Source organism: Ursus arctos, unplaced genomic scaffold, assembly GCF_023065955.2.
Source record: "Ursus arctos isolate Adak ecotype North America unplaced genomic scaffold, UrsArc2.0 scaffold_2, whole genome shotgun sequence".
Classification (NCBI taxonomy): Eukaryota; Metazoa; Chordata; class Mammalia; order Carnivora; family Ursidae; genus Ursus; species Ursus arctos.
The window spans coordinates 99,221,528-99,247,367 of record NW_026622874.1 but is presented as its reverse complement, the minus strand read 5'-3'; the positions used below and the strand labels follow the sequence as shown (position 1 = coordinate 99,247,367).

At 42.3% G+C, this 25,840-nt stretch overlaps 1 protein-coding gene across 2 annotated transcripts in view; it reads left to right on the top strand.

Moving 5' to 3' along the window:
* The window catches only part of LMTK2 (lemur tyrosine kinase 2), an 81,720-nt gene that overhangs the window by 5,344 nt on the left and 50,536 nt on the right, over positions 1-25,840 (top strand). For both annotated transcript variants that reach the window (XM_026516272.4, XM_026516273.4), the window contains exons 2-3: positions 18,555-18,676; positions 21,896-22,040. In XM_026516272.4, the coding sequence (XP_026372057.2) occupies positions 18,555-18,676; positions 21,896-22,040 (267 nt within the window). The remainder of the gene's footprint in view (positions 1-18,554; positions 18,677-21,895; positions 22,041-25,840) is intronic.

The following is a 25,840-nucleotide window of genomic DNA, read 5'->3' as shown; positions in this document are numbered from 1 at the left end:
ATATTGGAGTGAAGTATTTTTAAATTGTTAGCAAGTGACTAATTTGGAACCGTGCCTTGGCATTACAGTTATTTGCCACAAAGAACAGGCATATCAGAAAAATAACCTCAGTGTTTAAAAAAAAAAAAAGGTGTTTTTTTCCCCCAAAGGTTAGCACAATGCAGAGATTCCAAATTTCATTTGACTTTATTGTGATTCAGATGGGAAAAATGAGAATTGTTGACGCGAGATGCCTCAGGTGCCCCAAACCACAACATGGGGAGTACCTCTCATTCTCCCTGGCCCATCTTGGTCTAAGCCGGCGCTCAGGCGCTCTTCCCCCCACAACAAAAGAGTGACTCTTTACTCTTCCGCCCTCCTGGGGCTTGGGGGAATGGTGGTGGCACACCTTTTTGTTTTTGACAATTTGGCAGATTTTGCATTTTACCGTATAATATGTGTTGGTTTCAAAGCCCTAAATAACCATCGAGTCAGATAGGTGCGCTGAGACCATGTGCCATGGTGAGGCTAGAGTAGCCCCTGGCCTCCAGCATTGGACCCCCGTTTGGGAGCCTTGGTCAGGAAAAGTCAGTGCACATTTCCGCTGTAGGGCATCTGTGGTCCCTGCCTCCACGCTTCACCTTTTGTGGCACTTTAAGAGCGAAGTTAATCTGCTTCTCATTTGTAAATTATTCCCAGCTCTCCATATATTCTCTGTTGTCTGGCTCCTCCAGCGCCTCCGTGCGGTCTTTTTCTTTCTGGTCTTTTCTTTTCACCTCTTTGCTGCCCCAGTTTTCCTACCAAGACCTTTTTTCTTGCCCAGATCCTAGAGATTCCCTCCCCCAATGAACTCCTACTAGAGTGTTCACTTGTGGAACAAAATGTTCCGTGGGGTGCGGGGTGAAAACATTGGAGGCTTGGTTTTTATTTATTTTCATTTCATTTTTTAAAAATTTTGACTTACATGACTTTTTAAGGTACAGAATATATTGGTACACTAACACACTTTTTCTGCTCTGTAAATCAGTGTGCATGAAATGAAAGGAATGTAAAGAAAATTTACTGATGGGCTCTGATCAGAAAAGGTTTGGATTGGCTGTACCAGTCTACCATTTGCATTTAGCAAATACCACTCATTTCTTTAAGCCTTGTCTTTTCACCTGGACTGCAAGGACTGTGTCCTATATCCTCGGTATTTCTGGTGTTTGCATGGCATCTCACAGGGTGTGGATGCTGAGGCAAAGTTTGTGGGTAAGGATGGTGCTGGAGACCGAAGTTCGGAGACCAGTACTCCGGAGAGTGTGTGCGCTTCAAGGAGAGGATGTAAGCTTACAGCCTTTCGTTCTCCTGCAGACTTTGCTTTTCATGCATCCACAGCCCACTGCCTGGAATGAGGCCATTTATAGTTGCCTTATTTTTAATAATAAACCTTCTCTTTTGGAACAATTTTAGATTTACAGAAAAGTTGCAAAGACGGTACAAGGAGTTCCTGCATATCCTTTACCCAGTTTTCCCTCTTAACATCTTAATTTGTGTGGTAAGGAGCCAATATGAATACGTGATTATTAACTGAAGTCCGTACTTCATTCATATTTCTTTAGTGTTTTCCTAGTGTCCTTTTCTGTTCCAGGATACCACATTACATTTCGGTGTCAAGTCTCATAAGGCTCCTTTGCCGTGTTCCTCTTTTTTGATGATCTTGACAATTCTTGAGGAGTTTGATGTTTTTGTCATTGATTAGGCTGGGGTCATATGTTTTTGGGAGGAAGACCACAGAGATAAAGTGCCATTCTAATCACATCGTGTCAAGAGTACGTGCTTTCAGCAGGACTGGTCGTGTGATCACCTGACTATGATCACCTGTTTGTCAGCTTTCTCCACCTTCCCTTCTCCATGGTACATGCATGTGCAACCCACATTTAAGGGGTGGTGAGTTACGCTTCACCTCCTGAACAAGTAGCTGTATGCATTACCTGGAATTCTTGGGTATGGGAGATTTAACTCTTCTTCCCCATTAATTTTCTTACTCAGTTATTTGTATCAGAGTGGACACATGGATATTGATTTTGTATGTGGGTTTATAATCCAATACCAGGTTATTTATTTTGCTGCTCAGATTGTGCCAGCTTTGGCCATGGGGGAGCTTCTTCAGTTGGCTCTGGTACCTCCACCCCCACCTTTTTTTTTTTTTTTTTTTAAAGTACTTTCTTATTTTCTGGCAGTGAGGAAGCTGTAGGCTTGTATATTTCCCTGTCCAGCCCTAGAATTAGCCATTTCTTCAGGCTGGTTCCTCTTTTTGGAGAATGATATTAGAAACCAAGACCTGGGCCCTGGATTTGCTCGCTGCTACCAGGGCGTGTGTGTATAATGGGGTTTCGATCCTCTCCTTCCTATAGCTAATCCTACATCATGGGAAGAAGAGAGAAAGATTTTGGAAGGACGAAGGACCTCTTAGGAACAAATGACTTGGAAGGGCCCTGCCCATGTTTTCTTACTGTCCCTTGACGACTTATTAACCAACTATCAGCATTACCGTAAGCACTGTACATCCCGTGTTTGTGATATAATGATTTTGGTGGGATGTTATTTTTATTTTTAGAGTAATAGATATTTGAAAGATAGATGTGATTTATTGTCTCAAAAAGCAGCCTAATCTCTGAGAATATGAGGGAAACCTGTTAGGCTTAAGAATTTAATTAGAGGGGCGCCTGGATGGCGCAGTTGTTAAGCGTCTGCCTTCGGCTCAGGGCGTGATCCTGGCGTTCCGGGATCGAGCCCCACATCAGGCTCCTCTGGTAGGAGCCTGCTTCTTCCTCTCCCACTCCCCTGCTGTGTTCCCTCTCTCGCTGGCTGTCTCTCTCTATCAAATAAATAAATAAATAAATCTTAAAAAAAAAAGAATTTAATTAGAATTATTTTAGGGGGGTCTGTCAGCTTTGGCAATTGTTGAAAAGGATTCTAACTCCTTTAATTGGTAACTTTTTAATTGGTAAAAGCTCACAAGGAGCTGTAGACTTGTTTTCATCTGTTTACAGAGCTTTTCATTTCTTTCCACCTTTTATTCTGGGTGATTTCAAATATATTCAAAAGTAGAGTAAATAATACAGTGGATCTTCATGTACCCATCACCCAGCATCAACAATTTTTATTTGTGGTGAAGCTTGTTCTCCTGGATGCTTCCTGCTAGCTTGGCCACCCCCTTGCTTTGATGTAAATGCCATGGTACCCGATGAGCTGAAAGTGTTTCAGGAGAAAGTGAAGATATTTTTATAAAACAGGACTTGCATGAAGATCACTGAGGTATTTGTAGAAATGCAGACTTTCGGACCACAAAGCAACGAAATCAGAATTTTGGAGGTTGGCCTGGCAATCTGCATTTATAATACTTTTTTGGTGATTTCTTTGCCCTCACAGCATAAATATTTTATCATGTACTAGAGATAAGATAAAATCAGTTATTTGTTGGAAATCCGTTGACTTGGGTAACTAGTGAGACTCAAGGAAGGAAGAACAATTTAAATTTTAAAAATTAATGTCAACACCTAAGTTCTGGAGAGACTTCTGCTCCTGACCACGGTATGTGGATATCATTCTGGGGAATCTTCCTGTGAAAAGTAGGTATGCGATAACCACAAAGGAATTTAAACACTGCAGGGCAGAACAGTTACAGCTCTAAATGCCTTTTTTTTTTTCAGTCCCTTCTCTGGAAGTCAGTATAAATAATAACCTCTTTACGTTTTATAAATATCCTGTATATATAATCGGTAAAAACTGCAAGTTGGTAGCCTGACAGTCAGATGCCAGAGTTGTGAGCTGAGAGCCTCGTGGTATAAATGTGGTAGCCCTGGACTGACCAGGGTTTTGCCTGCTGGAGCTCACCTCAGCAAGGAAATTAAGCTAGAGCAGGCGTAACTCAGGGACATCCCTGATGCCCCAAGTGAGACGTGCACACAGCAGTGCGAGAGCCCTGGATTCATGACCTGTTCAATAACTTTCAGGGCTGTTTCTTTCCAGGATAATATGTCATTAACGTCTTGCTTTCAAAAAGTTTATTATTCTAAGCTAGTTTATTTTAGAATAGCCTGGAATTGTAGCTTATTTCATATCTTTTTTTAAAGATTTTATTTATATATTTGAAAGAGAGCACAAGCAGAGGGAGAGGGAGAAGCAGGCTCCCCGCTGAGCAGGCCTGACACGGGGCTCGATTCCAGGACCCTGGGATCATGACCTGAGCTGAAGGCAGACACTTAACTGACAGAGCCACCCAGGTGCCCCTATTTCATATTTTTCAACAAGTACTTTTTTTTTTTTAGCTAGTTGATACGTTTTCGTATATTTGCTGTGGATGTATTGGTATGTACAAAATACTCTTATAATGACTAAAGAAAGTACACCATTTAATCTCTGAAACTGCTACATTGTAATGATTGTATAATCAGTCCAGTTTGATTAAGAGCATCCTGGGCTCACATACTCATACAGATACTTCAGGACTGTTGTTTTGGGCAACATCTGTATACCTTGGATTGGAGAAAAAAATTGAGTTACAAGCATCTGTGATAGTGATTTGTGAAAGAGGAGTTGCTTTTAGCCAAAGTGAATACACTATTATTTAATTTTTTAAAAGCTTATGGGTTTTTTCCTCCTTGAGGCCCATGTTCAGTCGATCCCGAGAATGTCTTTTGCCTTGTTTGCTCTACTGCCCAGAAGACTTGAGTTTGACATGATGACATTGCAACCTTTAATTATAGGAAGTAAATCTCTAAGGCATCTTGGACTTAGAAGGTCGAGGAGGATGAGTATGCAGTCATTTTGCACATTTACAGTAGCCACTTTAACCAGTTAGTAATTGTGAAATTTTGTAGTTTCAGCTTTTTTATTGCAAAACGAGAGCCTTGTGGTCTATTGGTTGCCTCTCAGATGAGCCGCTGAATTTAAGTTGAAAGTATTTTTCACACTGCAATTTCTTCCCCAAACCCCCAATAAATTCAGCCTGTGCTCCTTTCACGAGGAAAAAAAAAATTCCTCTTCCCGATTCCACCTGGCAGTGTGCCTGTGTAGGATGGTTCTCTGTGTCAGCAACAACGGTTACTTTCCAAGGATCCAGCCTGCCAGTCACAGCGCAGAGCCCCACTTGACTCTGACTTCAGACTATTATTAAAAGGCAACACCAGGACACTGATTGCTAGTGAGGCACAGAAAAATAACAAACTTACCAAAATAGTCCCCTGGGAATGCTCCACCGGAGGCCTGGTGCCCGGGTGCAATCCAGAAATCTGTCGTTTAACTTCATTTTCTTTAAGGAAAAGAAAATCAACTTTAATAAAAGATCTGATTTCTGGTATTGACCATAGAGGTATTTGGTAGACTCATAAAATTTTGGAATTGTAAATTCTTGTAGAGGGAATTTTAAAGCTGATGTGCCAGTTTACAGGTGAAGGCACTGAGGCCCAGAGAAGTTCAGTAGTGATTTCGAACCCATTCTGCCAGTCAGTGGCAGACCTAATCCAGAAGGAGGGTCCTTAACAGCCAGACCCCCCTGTTCACCAAGTGCACTGCTTAGTACCCTCAGAACGCTTTCATTTGCGTGATGCCACACATGTACACAGACTAATTGCAGTCATTTCTCCTCTGGATATTTCTTCTTTTTTTTTTTTTAATTTATTTGAGAGAGAGATTACAAGCAGGAGGGGCAGAGGGAGGAGGAGAGAGAATCTCCAGCCGGCTCCACAGTGAGTGCGGACGGGGCTGGAACCTACAACCCTGAGACCATAACCTGTGTGGAAATCAGGTCGGTCACTCAACCGACTGAGCCACCCAGGTGCCCCTGTTAATTCTATTTACTATCTGAAAGTACGGAGATGAAGTTTTTTAAAAGGATGCTATTTATTTATTTTAGAGAGCTTGTGAGCAGTGGGGAGGGGCAGAGTTAGAGGAAGAGAGAATCCCAAACAGACTCTACACTGAGCATAAGCCTGACATGGGGCTCAGTCCCACGACCCTGAGATCATGACCTCAGCCGAAATCAAGAGTTGGGAAATCAAGAGTCAGTCGCTTGGTTGACTGAGCTACCCAGTGCCCCTGGAGATGAAATTTAAATGTAGTTGTCATATAGTTGATTCTTGAACTACTAAAGGTAATTGTTTATTGAAAATTAGGAAGCTGAAGTGCAGATGTCTATAAAGAGGCCCAAAACCCACATTCATATTTAACTTTTAAAAAAAAATTGTAAGAAAAACAGTTCGGGCCACCTGGGTGCCTCAGTGGGTTAAGCATCTGCCTTTGGCTCAGGTCATGATCCTGGGTTCCTGGGATTGAGCCCCGCCTTGGACTCAGTGCTCAGCGGGGAGTCTGCCTCTCCCTCTCCCTCTGCCCCTCCCCTGCTTGTGTTTGCTTGCTCGCTCTCTCTCTCATAAATAAAATCTTAGAAAAACATTAGTTTTAGTTTCCACCTATGAAATGAAATTGCACTGTTTAATTAAAAGTGATAAAAATAATTCTGACTTTTAGAAAATGTAATCATAAACTTATAAACATGAAAAATACTTCAAACACCTTCAGTTTATATGCTTTTGTGGAGGAATGGACCCTTTTTAGAATTTGCTGAGTGCTGTGGGTCTGAAGAATAATGCTCAGTGAGCAGAGATTTTGTGTATACTTTTAAGATTCACAGATACGTATTGAGAAACGTATGTGGAGTCATAGACAAATAATCACTTTTCTCTTCTTTTTCTCAGCTCTTTAAGACTTCCTTCTTGATGTATGCCCTAAATCCCATCCTTTTCCAGCCCTGGCTTTCTTCCAGGGCTTAGTCATCAGGGGCACCCTTCTTTGTCATCCATGTTTTCTCCTGGACCCCTTCTCTCAGTTAACACGTAATATATAATAGACCAACTTAACATATGTAATTTTCTACAGAGCTTTAGTTTGGAATAACTTTACTGGTATAACAGTGTCATATAAGTGCTGTGACCTTGGAGAAGCACCTTCACCTCTCCTGCTCAGTTTCTTCATTTTAAAATGAGGCTGATAATAATATCTACCTCACAGGCTTATTGTGGGATTGGGTGAGTTTGGAATAGTGCCTGGCACGAAGTAAGCACCTTTTACGTATCAACATGAATTATATAACCACCTGGGGCCAAACCACTGTCATTTCTTAGGTTAATTGTAATATCGGAAATGTGTTCCGTGGTCACTTTATATAAAATAATGAACCTCCCCAATCCACTGCTTAATTTCTCCACATTGCATATCACTGTCTGAGGTGCTGTGTATTTATTTACCTGCTTATCATCTGTCTCCCTGCACAAGAATGTAAGCTGTGAGTGTGGGGTCTTCTAGATTCCCAGAACCTGTAGCGATGCCTGTCCTATAGGCGGTGCTTAGTAAACATTTGTTGAAGGGTGTGTTGGGCAGGACTTGCTGCCTGGTGGACTTCATAGTAGGGTGATGGAGCAGCTGTGCGGATAGGAGACCCCCCCCCCCCGTAGCTCTTTTAATTATCTGTAGATCCTTTATCTTGGGCTGGACGCTTGAGCGTCGGGAGGCACCTGGTTATATTGGGTTAAATTGTCACTGGGTTTAGTTTTTAAATGTAATATAAAGACATACCAGTGAAGCATTATCAGATAGGAAACCCTGGGCAATCTCGCCTGCATGTCCTATAGAACCTTGTCAAGGTCAGCGTCATAAGCAGTTTCTGGCTTCGTTACAAAGATAGTACTTAAAAAATAAAACTTTATTATGGGGAATTTTGAACATACACAGAAGTAAACAGAAGAGTATAATGAATTCTCTGTACCCGTCCCCAAAGCCCCAGCCATCCCTATGGCCAGTCGGGCCGCATCCATCACAACCTGCTTCCGTTCTGAAGAGAGAACTTTTAGAGACACATTGCCTAAGAATACATTACAATTACATTAGGAAGAATTTCAATTAGACCTTAGGAAGCTAGAAAGTTTCTGAGACCACAGACACTGTATCAAGGTCTTGTAGGAACATTTGAGGAAAAGGTAAGACATGTTTTTCAAGGGTTTTTAAGGTTTGCCCTACCTGGGAAGTAAGGAGCACCCATTTAGGTCATTTCTCCCATCCTTTGGGTCCTATTGTGCAGAAATGGTATTAGCTAAGTGTTGTGAGTCCAGTACTGCTGTTGATCTACCTGCACATGTCTGCAGATTCCAACAGGAAGTCGCATGGAAAGACAGAATGTCCTTTCCCTTAGATACTAGCGGAACACTGAAGTGACCAGTATGGGGGAAGAAGCCCTGGGAAACTGGCCATGAGTTTCTACTTCTGGGACCAGATGCTGTTCCTGAGCTGGCTTCCCGGACTACAGGAAGATCCTGATTCAGAGCTGTGGCAAACATGAGTGCTGTCGATGACTCCACAGCCTAACTATGCCATCGACTTAATTAAGATTCTAGTTTGTAAAATATTATCCCTGCCATGGTTTCCCCTGGGGTAGGGGCAGAGTCGTCTCACAGAAGTCCTGTAAGCCTGACGTTCCTTTGGCTGAACTGTTACCATGTTAGATGGTAGTCTCCATCCTAGCCGGTGTTTTTTACATTGGAATGAAATGAGCCTTTGATAACAGTTCGATGGGATAGGCTGAGAGAAACAGCAACTTCATATAAAATGATCTCATTCACAGGTATTCAGTCAGCACTCAAATTATATAACCTTTCCGCAAGTATGAGAGAACAGTTGGGTTGGCTGACCTTGAAAGTCATTTTTGAGCAAAAAGAACACTTCGCTGTCTGTGATTAGCACACAATGTGGTTTGTTTTTCTAGGCTGTTGATATTCCGGCTTAGGGGTCTCTGTGGAGTCACTGATTCACCAGCTGGATCATCACCGCACTGTGTACTGCTCTGTGTGGTGGGGCGTGTGTAGTGCTGTGCTTCATTTTCTCTTTCTACTATTGGACTGCATTAGGGACGTTCTAGCTTAGTTAATGTTATTATAAATAGATGTGTTGTTACACTAAGAGGCAAGGAAAATATTTAGTGACTTAAGATTCTGTGCACAGGAAAGCTTTATGATAGATGGGTTTGTAATTTCGAGGTGTTAAGTAGAAATGCATGATCTGCAACGATTGTCTGAATTTTTTTCCCCAAGTAGTATGTTGATGATTCATTTTACTAGGTCTCCAGGATGTGAAGCTACTTGTCAGGATATTGGAAAACATCCAATTATTAGTCCTACCCTGACAGAAAAAAAGACAAAAAAAGCCAAAACTTTGTATTTAGAAGCAGACTTTATGTCAGGACCAGTCTGGAAGATCTCTGGTCCCGCAATTCCCTGAGTTGTACCGAGTTCCCTTTGTCTAGTCAGCCCAGTGGCCACTGGTTTTAATTGTTAAATAGATACATAAGTCTCTCGTGAATTTCCAGAGGGCCAGAAGAGAGAACATGGGAGGGTGATATCTGCATCTGACACTTGCCTCACTGGCCCTTTCCATTCCCAAGCTGCTGGGTCCCGGGAAGCCAGAGAGGAGGGCAGATATACTTGTCCTGGGTGCTGTCCAAGATGGTTCCCCTACCGGGCGGTGGGGAAGAATCATGTTCCTGAAATACTGAATTTGCATCGTTATGGACCTGAGTCCCCGTCCAAATCTCCCCAATCCCTCAGAAGATGATGGTATTTGGAGATGAGGTCTTTAAAGAAGTGAATATATTAAAACGAGGCCATCAGCTCCTTAGTTGCTAATCCGATATGACTGGTGTCCTTATAAGAAGAAATTTGAACATACAAAGAGATATCAGGGATGTGCAGAAAGACCTCGTGAAGACACAGTGAGAACACAGCTGTCCTCTGAAAGCCAAGGAGAAAGGCCTCAAAAGGGACCAACCCTGCAACAACTTGACGTTGGATGTCCAGCCTCCAGAACTGTGAGACATTAGATTTCTGTGGTTTAAGTCACCAGTGTGTGGTGAATTGTGAGAGCGGCCTGAGCAGATCAGTACACGATGTTCAGACTAAAGCAAATTCAGAGTCACATCTTGGAGGGCATCTGTTAAGAAGATTCCTTTTTTCCCCCCTCCTCCTACCAGTGTCCCAGTGGAGCCCCAGTTGTGCACTGGGCTCTCCCCTCAGTCCAGCACCTCCCCTGGGCTCCTGCAGAGGAGAGGGGACCTTTGCGTTCCTTCCTTGCAGCCAGAGCGAACCTGCCCTGACGGCTTCCAGCGAGATGCAGCTGTGTGGACATCACAGGTGTGAATACACACTCGTTATCACCGGAGAATATAAGTTGGGGAAAATCTACTTTTGGAGAAAACATTTTTGAAAGAAAACAATGGAATAGTTACACTACTGAACATGAATTGTAAAATGGGTAAATAAAGAATGTGGAAGTTCTCTGTGACCTAGGGAATAAGTGGTAAACTATTAATAGTGGGAAGGGTCAGAACCACCCCAGTACAGTGTCTGTTGGGGTGTGATATGTAATGGGAGGAAAATCTTTGCCAAATAAGGCATAAAATCATTGAAGGAATGCTACTTTTATAGTCTTCTTTGTTTGACCCTGGAAACATAAGTTTCTTCTGGTAACCAGTAGATGACTTATGGATTTCTCTCTCTCTCTCTCTCTTGCTTATCTTCTCTCCCTTTCTCAAGCCCCTTAGTTGCTCTCTCTCTGACTCCATCCACCCCCCCTTTCTGACTGACCGAATGCCAGGCTCTATCCTGGGCTCTGTAATCATTGCTGGAGAATACAGACCTGGTCGCTGACCTCGTTTAGCTTGCAGTCTTGTGGGGGGAACATTGGGCTTTTAAAATACACAGTGTGATAAACTCTACAGTGGGCAGTACAGGTTCGTGGGGGCCCCGGAGGCAGGGACTCTAACCTGCGGAACCTCGGGGACATTTTCCAAGTTGAGGTCTGAGTAGTGAGGATGAATTAGTGGAGGGGGTGTGTCCGTGGGGGAGGTTCCTGGTAAGGGATGTAAGCTTGCAGACTCTGAAGGGGCAGAGGGCCTGCCTGGAAGGACTGAGCGTGGTTCATGGTACGTGAAACTAGATGCACTAGAGGGTTAGGAGTGATGAGAGCCCGGGGCGGAGGGCAAATGGCAGCTGATGATGACGGACACTGGGGCTTGTTACAGAGTGTGGACATAAGGCTGAAGACTGTGGGAAGCCCCAGGACAAAATTCAAGAACTACCCCTCCTCGTTCCCCAGTCACCTGGTTTCCCTCCCTGTTGGTGACCACTGTTGGCCAGGGGTAGCTTTGTGTGCACATTCGTCTGATCTGTTTGGTTTTTTCTTATTTTCATTTAAACATGTATCATAGAGATGGTTTGCATTGTATCCCTGCTCCCCCCAATTCATATATTGAAGTCCTAACCCCCGTGACCTCGGAGTGTGACCCTATTTGGAGATTGGGTCTTTATCAAGGTAATCGAATTAAAATTAGGTCTTTAGGCCCTAATCCAAACTGCAGGGAGAAGACGGGTATCTCCCAGAAGGTGGGAGAGAGGCCCCGAGTGCATCCTTCCACACAGCTCTCAGAAGGGATCAGACCTGCCGGCACCTTGATGTTGGACTTGTAGCCTCCAGGACTGTGAAGCCCCCGTTTGTGGTATTAGTTACAGCAGCTTGAGCAAACCAACAGACATTCCTAGAGGAGGCGAGAGTAGAGATTGTAAATTGTTATATCTATCTTCCCCCCATTTAAACTTTTTATTTAATGGATGTGAAGAAATTATTTAATAAATAGAAAACTTCAACCAGACAGACACGACTGTACTGACCTCCCCTGTGGCTGTCCCTCAGCCTTGGTCAGCTTGTGGCCGTCCTTTTTCATGCTACCCCCCTCACTTTCGCTGCCCCTGTACTGTTTGTTTGAAGCAAAGTCCAGACATCTTTAAATAGGTCACTATCTGTGAAAAGGTAAGGACTACTTTTAAAAACAGAATCACGTTATTATCACTCCTAGGAGCAATGAGTCATCCTTCCTTAATATGGTCAGTTGCCAGTGTTCAGATCTCCAGTTGTCTCAGATGTCATGATCGTTTTGAGTTGGAATCACGATTCAGATGATACGCATACATCGCAGTTGGTCAGTACGTCTTTTCAGATCTCTTTCAGTCTCTTTTCCATCTCTCATCATGCAGGTCTTCCTCCTTGGTGTTGCTCGTAGCATCTACTTTGCCGATCACATTCTTATGGTGGTACTTGATACGTTCCATGATTCTCTTTATTTCCTGTGAATTGGTATTTAGATCTAGAGCGTTGGTCTGATACAGGCTTGATACTTTGTTGTTGTTGTTTGCTTTCAGTCTATTGTTTTAGGACCTGGTGGTGGTTTTCTGTTGGGACACACATAATGTCTGGTTATCTCTTTTTGCATTATTAACTTGATATAAATGTCACATTCACGAAATATTATTCTTCTGTTTTTTGGTTTTTTTTTTAAACAACTATTTAAAAATGTAAACACCATTCTTAGGTTGCAGGCCATACCCAAATCAGCAGTAGGCAGGATTTCGCCTACAGGCCATAGAGTCTTCTGATCCCTGTTCCAAGGTATATACATATGTTTGATATACTAGGAAATATATATTTAGTCTTTGTCCCCTCTCCTGGCACAGAACTCCTAAACCCCTTGGAATTTCCCAAGTGATGAGGTGATAGGAGCATCTCTTGTTAATAATAACAAGCCCCTTTCAACTGCACTTGAATTTATGCTAATGAAGTGACTCTTGGTGGCCCCTAAATAGCTTCAGGATGGGGGGTAGTGGCCAAAGGGACAAATTGTGGGATTAAAGGGTTTGAATTTACCACTGGATAACCAAACAGTAAATATGAGGAAATTGCTAGTGACTGAGGAAGGAACAACAAAATGAGAATATCAGCATTTTCAGTCCCTAATGGCTTGCACATCCCATCACTTGTTTTTATCTGTGGACCTTAAGAAAGTTTTATTTAATCACAGGTAACTCTTCAGTTAATTGCGTGTGTGTTCAAGTTCTGATGGGGTTTCTAGGCAGGGATTTATAATGGTTGGATTAATAATCAGGTAATATTCCTGATTTACTCTGAGTCATTGCTGTGAAATTGCGTTCTCCAAATTACCAGTCTATAAAACAGGTAATATGTACCTGCCTCTTAGAGTTTCTCAAGTTTTCTGCTTATTAAATCAAGTGCTAGATATCTATTAAAATGGTTTGAAAACTGTAAAATGAAAACTCACAGAATGGGCTTTAGAGATGCCAAGTATTTTTTAATCAGTGTCTGGGGGAAGCATACTAACTACACCAAACCTCTAATTATTCTTGTTCTCGGTTTGTAATCGTAAAGCTGCCTAAGAGAGTGGAGACACTCCTGTGGTCATTGATGTTTTTCTTTACTAGGTGATTGGTTCACTTTATGCATTTCTGAATGCTGTAGGCTGAGAATGTGGAAGGGAGCTGTCTTTCTGCATAATTCCCTAACTGTTGGAATGAGGAACCTTCCAGGGGCCCAGTTTGTAGTTTGAACCGCTGGGGTGTGGGGATTTTAGTTGTCGTTCCTCACATCTAGAATTTGCTTCCTCTCTGTGGTTTGTACAAACCCATCTCACCTTCCAGCCTATTCATAGGTGGGTTTGATTTCTTCATTTTATGGAAGTTTTTCCTTCCTTGGTATGTTGAATTTTTTTAAAGCACATTGCTTTGGACTGATCAAAAGAAAAATACAGTAAATAAAATACTCTTTGAAGGTATAGCTGTACAAATTTCCTCTTGAGCCTACCTGATGAATTTCTTCTTAGGTGGTAATTTGTAGAGGCCCTTCCGTGGCACTGGAGGACACGGAGGGTCGGTAGACCACACCTACACGGAAGAAATCTGAGTATGGGAGAGCAGATGCCCCTGCAGTGTCTTAACAGAAATAAGTACGTTATCAAGGTGGGGCAGAACGCCTCATAACTAGTTATTTTTAACACGAGTCTAACTTTTCATGCCTACCTAATGACTCACGGAAGACAGTTTTATGAACCAGATAATTGAGCTGGCCTTCAGGCAGTGCTCATCAAATTTTACAATAAATAGGTAGTATGTGATGATAAAAAAAATTACAGGTGAAAAGAGAGGAAAAAGTAATTTAATATCCACTTTGTGAAGTTTGGAGGAGAGCCCCAGAAGTATGAGCTTTTAATTAACAACAATGGACTTTGGGTCAAAGGACTTAGGTTAGGCTATTTTTAAGTATTAACAGTTAACCTCCTTGAGGCAAAACCATGTGGTATCAGGGGAGGCGAGGGAGATTCATTCTCAGCACCCCTGAATGCAGAGTCTGGCCCTGCCACTTTCCCACTTCATGTGTTTGGGCTTATCGTTGTCCTCGTCTGGGCTGTGGAGCTGGTCAGATTCTCTCGGAGGTGTTGTGACCATGGAATGGAACAATATTGGATTTTATCAGATCTCAGATGTGATTATGACATACCCTTATTTCTATGCCATTAAGAAAGAAGAAATGCTGCCAGAGTAAACCAGCTTTCTTTCGAGCGGAAGATGCCCCTGACATTTAGGAATGTTAAAGTGAGGTTGGACAAAACTGCGTCTTAAAAATCAATAAAATACAGTGTATATGAAAGTGGTTTGCTGCCTAAGCCTCAGGAGTCCTATTTAGTGGTTATTATATGAGTCAAGGGAGTGAAACAAAGTTGTCAGAATAAATACCAGTGGGAAGCAGAGGCCCTGAAGGATGAGAGAACAGGTAGCTGCCAGAAGAAAGAGAGGAAGTGCCGTCTGTCTGGGCCTCCGTTCACAGAGAGGTGGCTGTCAATGGTTCTCTGCTCTGCCCTTCGCTTTCCCTGTGCACACGGGTGTCTGCTTGGGGAGTTCTTGCTCTGAGGGACAGCTGACTTTGAGAGGAATCACCAAGTTATTTTCTCTGTTCAATGTTGGATTTTCCTCTGTTTTAGATTTTACTGGTTCAGAACTTGAGATTTTTTTTTTTTTTAGGATTTTATTTATTTTAGAGAGAGCGTTTGTGTGAGTGGAGGGAAGTGCAGAGAGAGAGGGAGAGAGAAACTCTCCAGCAGACTCCCTGCTGAGCTTGGAGCCCAACGCAGGGCTCGATCTCACAACCCTGAGATCATGACTTGAGCTGAAATCAAGAGTCAGATGCTTCACTGACTGAGCCACCCAGGCGCCCCTGGAACTTGCAGATTTTTTTTTTAATGTTCAGTTAGCCACTGTATAGTACATCATTAATTTTTGATGTAGTGATCTGTGATTCATTAGTTGCATATAACACCCTTGCTCATCACAACACGTGCCTTCCTCAATACTCATCATCTGGTTACCCCATCCCCCCAGCACCCTCCCCTCCAAAACCCTCAGTTTGTTTCCCGGAGTCCATAGTCTCTCATGCTTTGTCTCCTTCTGATTTCTCCCCCTTCAGTTTTCCATTCCTTCCCCTATAGTCCTCCGTGCTAGTCTTCAGTTCCACATATAACTGAAGCCATATGATAATTTGTCTTTCTCTGCTTGACTTATTTCCCTTAGCATAATCCCCTCCAGTTCCATGCATGTCGTTGCAAATGGTGGGTATTCATTTTTTCTGATGGCTAATATTCCATTGTATATATGTAGCACATCTTCTTTATCCATTCGTCTGTTGAAGGGCATCTTGGCTTCTTCCACCCTTTGGCTGTTGTGGACAATGCTGCTATGAACATTGGGGTGCATATGGCCCTTCTCTTCACTACATCTGTATCTTTGGGGTAAATAGTAGTACAATTGCTGGGTCATAGGGTAGCTCTATTTTTAACATCTTGAGGAACCTCCATACTGTTTTCCGGAGTGGCTGTACCAGCTTGCATTCCCACTAATAGCCTAAGAGGGTTCCCCTTTCTCCACATCCTCACCAACATTTGTTGTTTCCTGTTTTGTTAATTTTTGCCATTCTGACTGGTGTAAGGTGGCATCTCATCGTGGTTTTGACTTGTATTTCCCTGATGGCTAATGATGTTGAACATATTTTCATGTGTCTGTTAGCCATTGTATTCTTTGGAGAAATGTCTGTTCATGTTTTCTGCCCATTTCTTGATGGGATTATTTGTTTTTTGGGTGTTGAGTTTGAGAAGTTCTTTATAGATCTTGGATACCAGCCCTTTATCTGTAATGTCATTTGCAAATATCTTCTCCCATTCTGTGGGTTGCCTCTTAGTTTTGTTGACTGTTTCCTTTGCTCTGCAGAAGCTTTTTATCTTGATGAAGTCCCAAAAGTTCATTTTTGCTTGTTTCCCTTGCCTTTAGAGATGTGTCTTGAAAGCAGTTGCTATGGTCCATGTCGAAGAGGTTACTGCCTATGTTCTCCTCTAGGATTTTGATGGATTCCTGTCTCACATTGAGGTCTTTCATCCATTTTGAGTTTACCTTTGTGTATGGTGTAAGAGAGTGGTCCAGTTTCATTCTCCTGAACTTGCAGATTCTTAAGAACCCTCGGATAACTCTATTTTTTTAGTGCAGACTTGAGCAAGGCTTCAGCTGGCCTGAGCCCGGCTTGGAACAGCACGAGTTTCAGCATTGTCCTTTCCCAGAGGGACCTCTTGTTATTGGAAAGGAACTTAGTCCTGTTGCCGTTGATTTTAGACTTCTCTGCTCTTGACTAAGGTCATTTTATGTTCAAGAACGTGTTTTGCGGGGCACCTGCCTGGTGCAGTTGGTTGAGCATCCGACTCTTGGTTTCAGCTCAGGTTTTGATCTCGGGGTTGTGAGATCGACCCTTGCATCGGGCTCCATGCTCAGTGTGGAGTCTCCTTGAGATTATCTGTCTGTCTCTCAAATAAATAAGTAAATCTTAAAAAAAAAAAAAAAAAAAAAAAGAATGTGTTTTGCTCACATAGGAGTTTCGGTTAGTTCTTATTTTCTTCAGGTAGTATAGTTTCACTTCAGGAAAACGGTGACATTGTTCCTTAACTTGTCTCCATGCTTCCCCTTGGTGCACTGGAACATTGAGCTTACGTGTATATGTCAATGACATCTCAAAAAAGCAAGCAGGGTGGGGGTAGTGTATTTCTTAGTCAAACACCTCTAGGTGAGACACAACAATTCACCCTAACAAAGAAAAGCTTCACTATAGCCCTAGTTGAAAAAGATGTTTTCCAAATAACTTTTTGCTGAAAGTAAAGTTGCATTTTCTTTTGTTTTAAAAACACCCCTTTAAAAATGTAAAAATCGTTCTAAGCTGGAGTCTGCCCACTCCCATGCGAAACACAGGCCACAGGCTGTAGTTTGCCGATCCCCGCTCTGTTAGAAAGCGGCTTATTATGACCAAGGCTCCTTGAAGAAGTGGCTGGTTCTAAAGCTAGAGCTGGGAAGATAGAAGAAAAGCCTAGAGCTTCTGGTAGTGCCAGAAAATGAGACAGTGTTGCAGAAAGGGAAAGATGGAGTATGTCCAACAGACCCAGTAGTCAACTTGAAAGAGCTGCCAGGGGCCAAAGCTGGAACAATTTGAGCTACAAAATAATTTTAATAATGGATTATAACCCAAAGAATATAAAATAAATGTCTGTGGGTTCATAACAAAATAAATGACCGGATAAATTGAGGGAGAAGGGACAAATCTTCCTTATGGAAGAATTCCAAGTAAGAAGTGTAGAAGGACTGAGGGAAATAGAAGATCACCATTAGAACGTCCTAGTGGTAATTACTGCAGGTAAGGCGCGGAGACAAATGTGAAAACAAGTGTACCAGACTTTAGGGAGACACAGCGTATTTGTACAGCCTCACAGTGTCTCCCAGATACGAATTACTGTGGCAGTTTTAACATGTGTCTACAAATTGTATAGTATTCCTCCTTCCAAGGAGTGCAGCTTAAATCCTCTTCCCTGTGAGTGGGCCTGGATTCTGTCACCCACTTTTAAGGAATACATGAAGGGAAAAATGGCAACTTCTCAGTGGTGACACCTGGGCCAAGAGGTGGGGGTTCACATCACTGGGAGTAAGTTATGCCAACGCTGTGTGCTCCTGATGTGATGTGACGAGAAGTGTAGTTTGCTTTGGTATTCTAGATTCTTCCCACCTAACTGTAACCTCAGTCCAGTCATCAGGCAGAAAACATCAGGCCACCCAAACCAAGGAACATTCTACAGAATGCTGACCAGCACTCTTCAGAAGTGTCCAAGGGCCAACACTCAAGGGAAGAATGAGCCAGGTCAGAGCCTAGAGTCAGAGGAACGAGAGGAGGGAGTGTGTCGCTGGTAGCCTGGGTTGGATCCTGGACAAGAGAAGGGATGTGGGGCAACTGGGTGAAACCTGAGTAAAGGGAAGTTCAGTTAGTAGTGTCTTACCGTCTTGTCTTAGTTTTGATCACTTTGCTTTGGGGATGTAAGATTTGGAAGCCAGGTGGGGGTGCATGGGGGTGCTCGGGGTGTCCCTGCAGCACCTCTATAAATCGAAGATTGTTTCCATATTCAAAGTGTTTTTTTAAACCCTTACTGCTTATCCTGGGTTGGTCATCTACTTTCTCTTGAGCATCTAGGCATTATTTTCTTAATTCTTGGGTGGGAAATTATTGATTTGATTTGTGTATTAAAGTTGATTTTGAAATGTCTTTGTTGTTAATATTCTTTCTCTTTCCAGGGGAGGCACCTGCTGCAGAAGTCTCCTCTTTCGTGATCCTGTCTGTGTGCAGTTTACTGGTATTAATAGTGTTAATTGCAAACTGTGTATCCTGCTGTAAGGACCCAGAAATAGACTTCAAGGTGAGCACAGGTGGTGGGAACACTTAAAAATCATCCTCTGATACATTTATCGATAGATGGGTTACGTATCACAGTCCCTCGGGAGCAGGGACAGGCAGAATTTTTCTGTAAGGGCCAGATAGTAAATATATTCTGCCGTTGTAAATAGGCGATACTGGGGGCAGGATGGTCTCTGTCACGGCCACTCATCTTCAGCTCCACCATTGAGACGTGAAACCAAATGGTTGTGGCTGTGTGCCAGTAAAACTTTATTTACAAAAATAGGTGGTTTGGATTTGGCCCACCGGCTGTAGTTTGCTGACCTTGCTTTAGAGCATTATCGACAATAACCACTGCCTGTTTTAATTTTCACTAAGTAAGAAATAAAGCATGATTGAAGTCACTTGCTGTGAGGCCTGTAAGGAAGAGCAGGCTGATTTTGTTTCCCCTCCAACTTTTGTACGCTGGTGGATTGTGGTGGTGAAGGTTATCAAGGCCAAGGGATCCCAGGGTGTGTTTTGTGTATGAGGAAGAGCATCTTTCATTTTACCTGAACCCTTGAGTTCTCTGAGGGGGAGAAAGAGTGGTACCAATTGTAGATTTGGGTGGGGGTGGGGGTGGCGGGAAATACTATAGAAAGGCTGATGTTTTAGCTGCAGATGGGTGGAATCTGCTGGCAACCAAGTGGGATATCCTGTTCTAGAACTTACCACATGCCTGCTGGCGTGCATCAGGGCTCAGCGAATACTTGTTAAAGAGGAGTACTTGAAGAGAAAGGAGGAATGCATGGAGAGAAAATGATCCTGGGCCAGTGTCCAGCCCTGCCAGTTGTCCTGGGGCTGTCCTGGGGGCCCTGAGGGCGACGGGTTCAAACTGGGGAAAAAGGCTGTCTGCTAGCTTCAGCCCTCTTTTTACTGGATACATGAATCTTCTTTCTAGAGCCTCATACCTGTTTCTGTGTTTTCTTTACCTTGAGTGTGGCGGCAGCTCTTGAGAGATAAGGAGATGTGTTGTCCTTTTGGCTCGACGCTAACATTACACACATGGAAAGATGAAAGCAGAGGGAGGCTGGAGGAAAAGACTTACTAGCACAGGCCATTTTCCTTAGAAGATTCTACCGCGAACAAACATAGGGTTTTATTCACAACTTCAGCCCCTGGGCCCTAGAATCACTACAGACACGTCTGTGGGAACTTAATGACTGTATGGCGGCACAGTGGTAGGCAGAGAATCTCTGTCCATTGACCCTCAGTCTTGCTGAGGGACTGTGTACAGACACCTTGTCTTTTGGGGACAAAGATAAAGTCTGATCAGTGTTGCTGAAACTGAAATCCAGGCTCTCTCACGTGTCATGATGTCTTGCCTTAGAATGTTCTGACCCGACTTGAGTCTCAGTGTTGACCCAGGGAGCTTATTGGGAATCAGTTGAGCTTACCTGGGTGATTCTGGTGCAGGTGGCCCTGGGACCACACCGTAGAGAGGATCCTCTCCGGCTGTGTAAACCATGACTGAAGGCGGAGTGTCCATTCCTTTAGATTTAGAACTGTGCAGTGATAGAGACTTGGTCCCTTGGAAGTCGTGTTACAGACCAGGAAGCTGCTGCCTGGCAGAGGAAGCGACTTGCAGGCGTGTATCCAGGCAGCCACTGGCATAACTAGAAAAGCGACCCAGTCTTCTCTCTAGCCCCATGTTTATTATTTCGCAGTTTTACCTCTCTGAATCTTAGAATCACTGGCTGCCTAATGGTATATATCATGCTGCTGCCAGGGTTTTGAGTGACGTTGTTTTTAAGGTAGGGGTGATGGATAAAATCTTTTTTTTTTTTTTTAAAGATGTGTTTATTTATTTTAGAGAGAGAGGGAGAGAGCAGGCAGGAGGGGCAAAGGAAGAGGGAGAGAGAAACCCAAGCAGACTCCATGCTGAGTGCAGAGCCCAACACAGGGCTTGATCTCTTGACCTCAGGATCAGACCTCAGCTGAAACAAAGAGCTGGAGGCTCAACCGACTGTGCGGACCAGGCGCCCCAAGTCTTTTGTAATGAGAGAAGCTTTAGGAATGTCCAAAGGGGAATTGAGCAGAGCTCTTCCATTCAGAGGTGTTTCACGGACTGAAGTTATGGCACCTTGTTCATCCTACCCCCTCCCCCGTTACAAATAGCAATAAATATCCTAATGCATTTGACGGCATGGGTGACATATATGAGAATAATGTCCTCCCACATGCATGTGAGAACATACATATTATATCAGAGAAATCTACCCTTACAGCTTCTGGTTTTTCCCTTGTGAAGGCGCGGGGTGCAGCAAGGGGTTGTGGTAGAGAAGGAAAATGATATTCTGTAGAGGAATGGAAAACAGTCTTGCTCACTGATCTGTTCTGAGCTTCTGTTACGGTACCTGGTGGGGTAATACTCATTAATTATCTGAGCGAATGAATGACCTTGATCATCACCTGGAGAGTGTTAAATTAATACGGACACCAGCGGAGACCCATCTCACTGGAATGATGATAGCAGGAGTCAGGGTAGCTTTCTGCTGCACAGAGTCACTGAAGAGATTCCTGTAGCTCTGTGAGCACAGCTTCAGTTTTAAAGTTACCATCTTCAGAAAACCAGACATTCTTAGTGTGTTAATGGTACGTGCGTGCTACACAGCTTTAGACTGACCTTCGTTCAGACACCGATGATGTTTCTACCCAGTTAATAATTTTTCCATTGTTATTCTTCCCAGAGAAACAGGACTGCCTTGAAAGTATCTTTTCCGAGTCTTTTAACTGTCCGTTATCTTGATTGAAATCCTATTGCAATTAGAAATGTGTATATAGTTTTAAAATAAAATGAATCTGTTTGGATTCAGTATGCAAAGAGGTTTGTGAAAGTGAATAAGAAAGAAAAAAGAATAGCTGAAGCTGTAGTAACTCAAAATTTCCGACCTAGAAGAGTATTTCCATTTGAAGTTCCGTGGTCATTTTAGAAAATTTTGCATTTAACTTCAAACTATCAGTTGAAAAAGTTGCATAAAGTATGTGTAATTTATTTTTAAACCTTATTGATTCTGTATGACATTGGAGAACACAATTATGTATGCTATTTACTGAAGTAGGTAAAAATTGGGGGAAAAAATTAAGGCCGTGTTTCAGATGAGTGAGTAGATGCTCCTGTCTCAGATGTTAGCATATGTTTTTAATATTTGCTCTCAGACTGGTTTATATCAGATATAACATTGCTTCTCTTTTATTTTAGGAATTTGAAGATAATTTTGATGATGAGATAGATTTCACACCACCAGCAGAAGATACTCCCTCTGTTCAGTCCCCGGCAGAAGTTTTCACACTTTCAGTACCAAATATCTCACTACCAGCTCCGTCCCAGCTCCAGCCTTCTGTAGGTAAGGCCTTACGTCCCAGCGTCATGTTTTCACGAATCATTTCTCAGAGGTGAGGGTGGGAACCTTGATGCTAATCATAAAATACTTGGATTGCCTGTCTCATCTGCTTATTTCTCTTCTTCCTGCTCCCTGGGGAAGCTGGATTGTAGTGGTCTGGTCCAGTGCATGCCTGCAAAAGCTGAGTTCTTTCCTTTTGGACCCTGAGTCTGGTAGCAGAGTAAACTGGTCTCCTCTGTTCATTGAAGTGGAACTCTCGCACAGAGCTCCTGGCTTTAGTTCTTCAGTTCTCAGCTTTAGTTCTCAACACTGCTCGTCTTGGGACACTGCTGTCTTTCCCTGGGATGCCGTGTGTTTGGGGAGGGGGTATATTCGGATATGTTAGTTGGATTGACTCTTCATCCTGAGTAGAGGGTTGAGTAGATGTTGATCAATTTCTTGTTATAAAATAGAATCTGACCAGCAATTCGAGAATCAGGGATTTCTGAGACTACCAAGAGAAGGCTGTTCTGTCTGCGTCAGTGCCGTTCCTGCCTCTTGTGGTTTTGTGCACAGTGGTGTAGGTGCAGGGCAGTGGTGGATTGCATTGCTGTAGGTATGCGTGACTAAGAGAAGACGTAAGATAAACATGACACAGCTGGTGCATTTCCTATAAAATATCTGTACAGTTTAGGTATATTTGATATTTGTAGGTTTTGCAACATTAAAAAACTAACATGTAGTATTTACCTTTAATTTTAATAAATAACAACACCCTTCCTTCGACCAAAATAGTGAAATTTAACAGGAGTCTAACATGCCCTTGGGATCACCTAAGTAACCTAAGTATACTTCTGTCTAAATGAAAATATTTTCTCTTCTCTTTGCTTTCTTGATCATAGGCTTTCCTTTACACGAAGGGAAGCCCTGAGAGAATTCTCTAGGGCTTTTACCATCTTGGAGTCTTAACACTCATGAATTCATTTCAAGTAATAGAATCCTAGCTCAGATCAGCATACACAGAAGGGGGACCTTTTTTGACGCTAGAACCAGGTGATTGGAAGAGTAGGGGTTAGGCAGAACTTAGAGGCAACTGGAGCTGGGAACTTGGACACCATCGTGCTTTTTTTCCCTCATCATTTCTCTCCTCTTTGCCTGTCAGCTTAAATCCTGGACACCAGCTTCTTTTCTTGGCTCGGAGCAGGGCTGCTGCCAACTCCAGGTTCAGATCCTTGTAGCTTTACTACCAGAGGAAAGGAGCTTCTCTCTCCTCAGACCAGAAAGAAAACCCTTGGAGAGCCATACTGGTTGGCTTCTCCTGAGTCTGATCATATTGACCCCTCACTGTGGGCAGGAAGGTGCGACAGAGAAGAGCCTGGTGACTTCTGTCCAAGACATAGTGGGGAGGGACCAGAGCACAGTCATGGGCACAACAGAAATGGTAGTGACCTGGACAGCCATCCTCATTACATTCATATACCTCTCTATATTTCTAGAGCCCTCTATTCTAAATTCCTTCTTAATGGGAAGACATTCTTTTCAATTTCTCTGCATAGAATAGTCCCAGAATATTTTTATGATCTTGGGATGGAAGAGAGCTTTGCAAGCTTGATGCCAAATGCAGAAACCATAAAGGAAAATATTGGCAAATTTGATTCATAAAATGAAATATTCTGTGTGGAAAAAAGACACCATAAACAAATTTGACCAAGTAGCAAAAATATTTGTAAACTACAAAGAATGTCTAAAAAAAAAAACCCCAAAAACCCTTGTTATATATTAATATACACTAAGATTACAAACAAATGTTAGAAAAAGAACACTTCAATAGAAAAGAATAAGTCAAGGATGTGAAAGGGAAAGTTCATGAAAAGAAATTCAAATGGCCAATAAAAAATAGGAATTCCACTATTAATTAAAGAAGTACAAACATAAAGTAAGATGATAACAGCTACACAAAGATGAGAAGAAAGGATGCTGGGTTGTAATGGATGAGGGGTGTGTGTGGGAAACAGGCACTTGGACACTCACTACTAGTGGGACTGTAAATTGATAGAGACGTTCTTTCCCAAGGGTAGTCTGACAGTATGTATCCAAATGTAAAATGTGTTTACCCTTGATCCCGAAGTTCCGCTCTCAGTAGTTTATTTAGGTTAGCATGCAAATAAATATCTACAAAGGAATTTATTGCAGCGTGAGGTTAAATGTCTGTCAGTATGTAACTTGTTAAATTCTGGTAAGTCCATACAATGGAGTATTATGTAGTCTGTAAAAGGGTGAAAAGGATTTGTGATATATTAAGTGAAAAAAGAACACCACATATTTAAGAGCAAATCTAGAAGAAGCTCTACATGTTTTTTCCTTGTTTTCTTTTTAAAATTTATTTTATGAATAGGTAATACAGTCATACAGTTGAAAAACCAAAACATAAAAAGGTATATATAGTGAAAAGCCTCTAATCTTTGAATCTGACCTCAGCTCCTACCCTCACCATCTGTACATAGCCACTCTTCTTGGTTTCTTATACACCTTTCCGGACTTTCTTAATGTAAATATTCCCATTTACGTGGTTCCCCCACCCCCCGCCACCGCCAACACACACACTTTTTTTACTCGTAGGGGCATGGTAAATATATTCTGCATCTCGCTTTTTTCACTTACGGATGTACTTTAGAGATCTTTCCGTCTGCATAAAGAGAGCTTATTTATTCCTGCTTACAAGTTTCTACTATTTAAATTGTATAGACTTAGCACAATTTCTTTAACCCGTTGGTGGATATTTGGGTTGTTTCTAATCTTATACTATTAAAAACAAAGCTTGTACCTATGTTGGTTTGCACATTGATGCTGGGCTGGTATATTTGTAGAATAAATTTTCAAAAGTGGTCAAAGAGTACATGTGTTCTATAATTGGGGGGATATTGCCAGCTTACCCTCTAGAAGCAGTTGTGCTAATCTGTGTTCCTGCTATGTGGGTGTCAAATGGTATATGCTATTACTATTGAAGCTAAGTTGTATCAGTTCAAATTAGATTGTAACAGATTCAGTGTGATAACTATAATCTCCACGGTAACCACTAAGAAAATAACTAGTAAATATGGAAACAGAAAATGAAGAAAAAATAAAAATGTACACTAAAAAAATTAGTCAGAAATACACGAAGAAAGAAGTTTTTGATGTTTCCTGATTTCAATATAGCCAAATTTAACAGCCCCTTAAGCTAGAAATGCAATTTCTCTCTTTTTTTAATTTTTAAAGCTAATTTTTTTTTTTTTTTTTTTAGAGTTAGAGCTTTTTATGTCTTAAGAAATCCTTTCCTGTTCTGTGGTCAAAAATGATACTTAACTACTTTTTTTTTCTACAGTGTTTTAAGGTTTTGCTTTGACATTTAAATTAATTTAAATCCATAACCCATTCTAAGTTAATTTTTGAATATGGTTTTAGGGAATCCATGAATCTTTTGGTAGATTACTCAGCTTTCTTCACTGATCGGTCCTTCCATTCCTCTCTGCTTTTTAGTTCCATGTGTAGGGGCGCCTGGGTGGCTCAGCTGGTTAAGTGTCTGCCTTTGACTCAGGTCATGATCCCGGAGTCCTGGGATTGAGCCCACATCGGGCTCCCTGCTTAGCAGGAAGTCTGCTACTCGCTCTGCCCCCGCTCTCTCTCATTCTCTCTCTCTCTCTCTCTCTCTCTCTCTCTCTCAAATAAATAAAATCTTAAAAAAACACCACCACCACCACCACCATATGTGTATGGGTCTGTTGTAGGCTTTCTGTTCTATTTCAGTAATTTATCAATTCCTTGTTCCAGTACCACACTGCCTT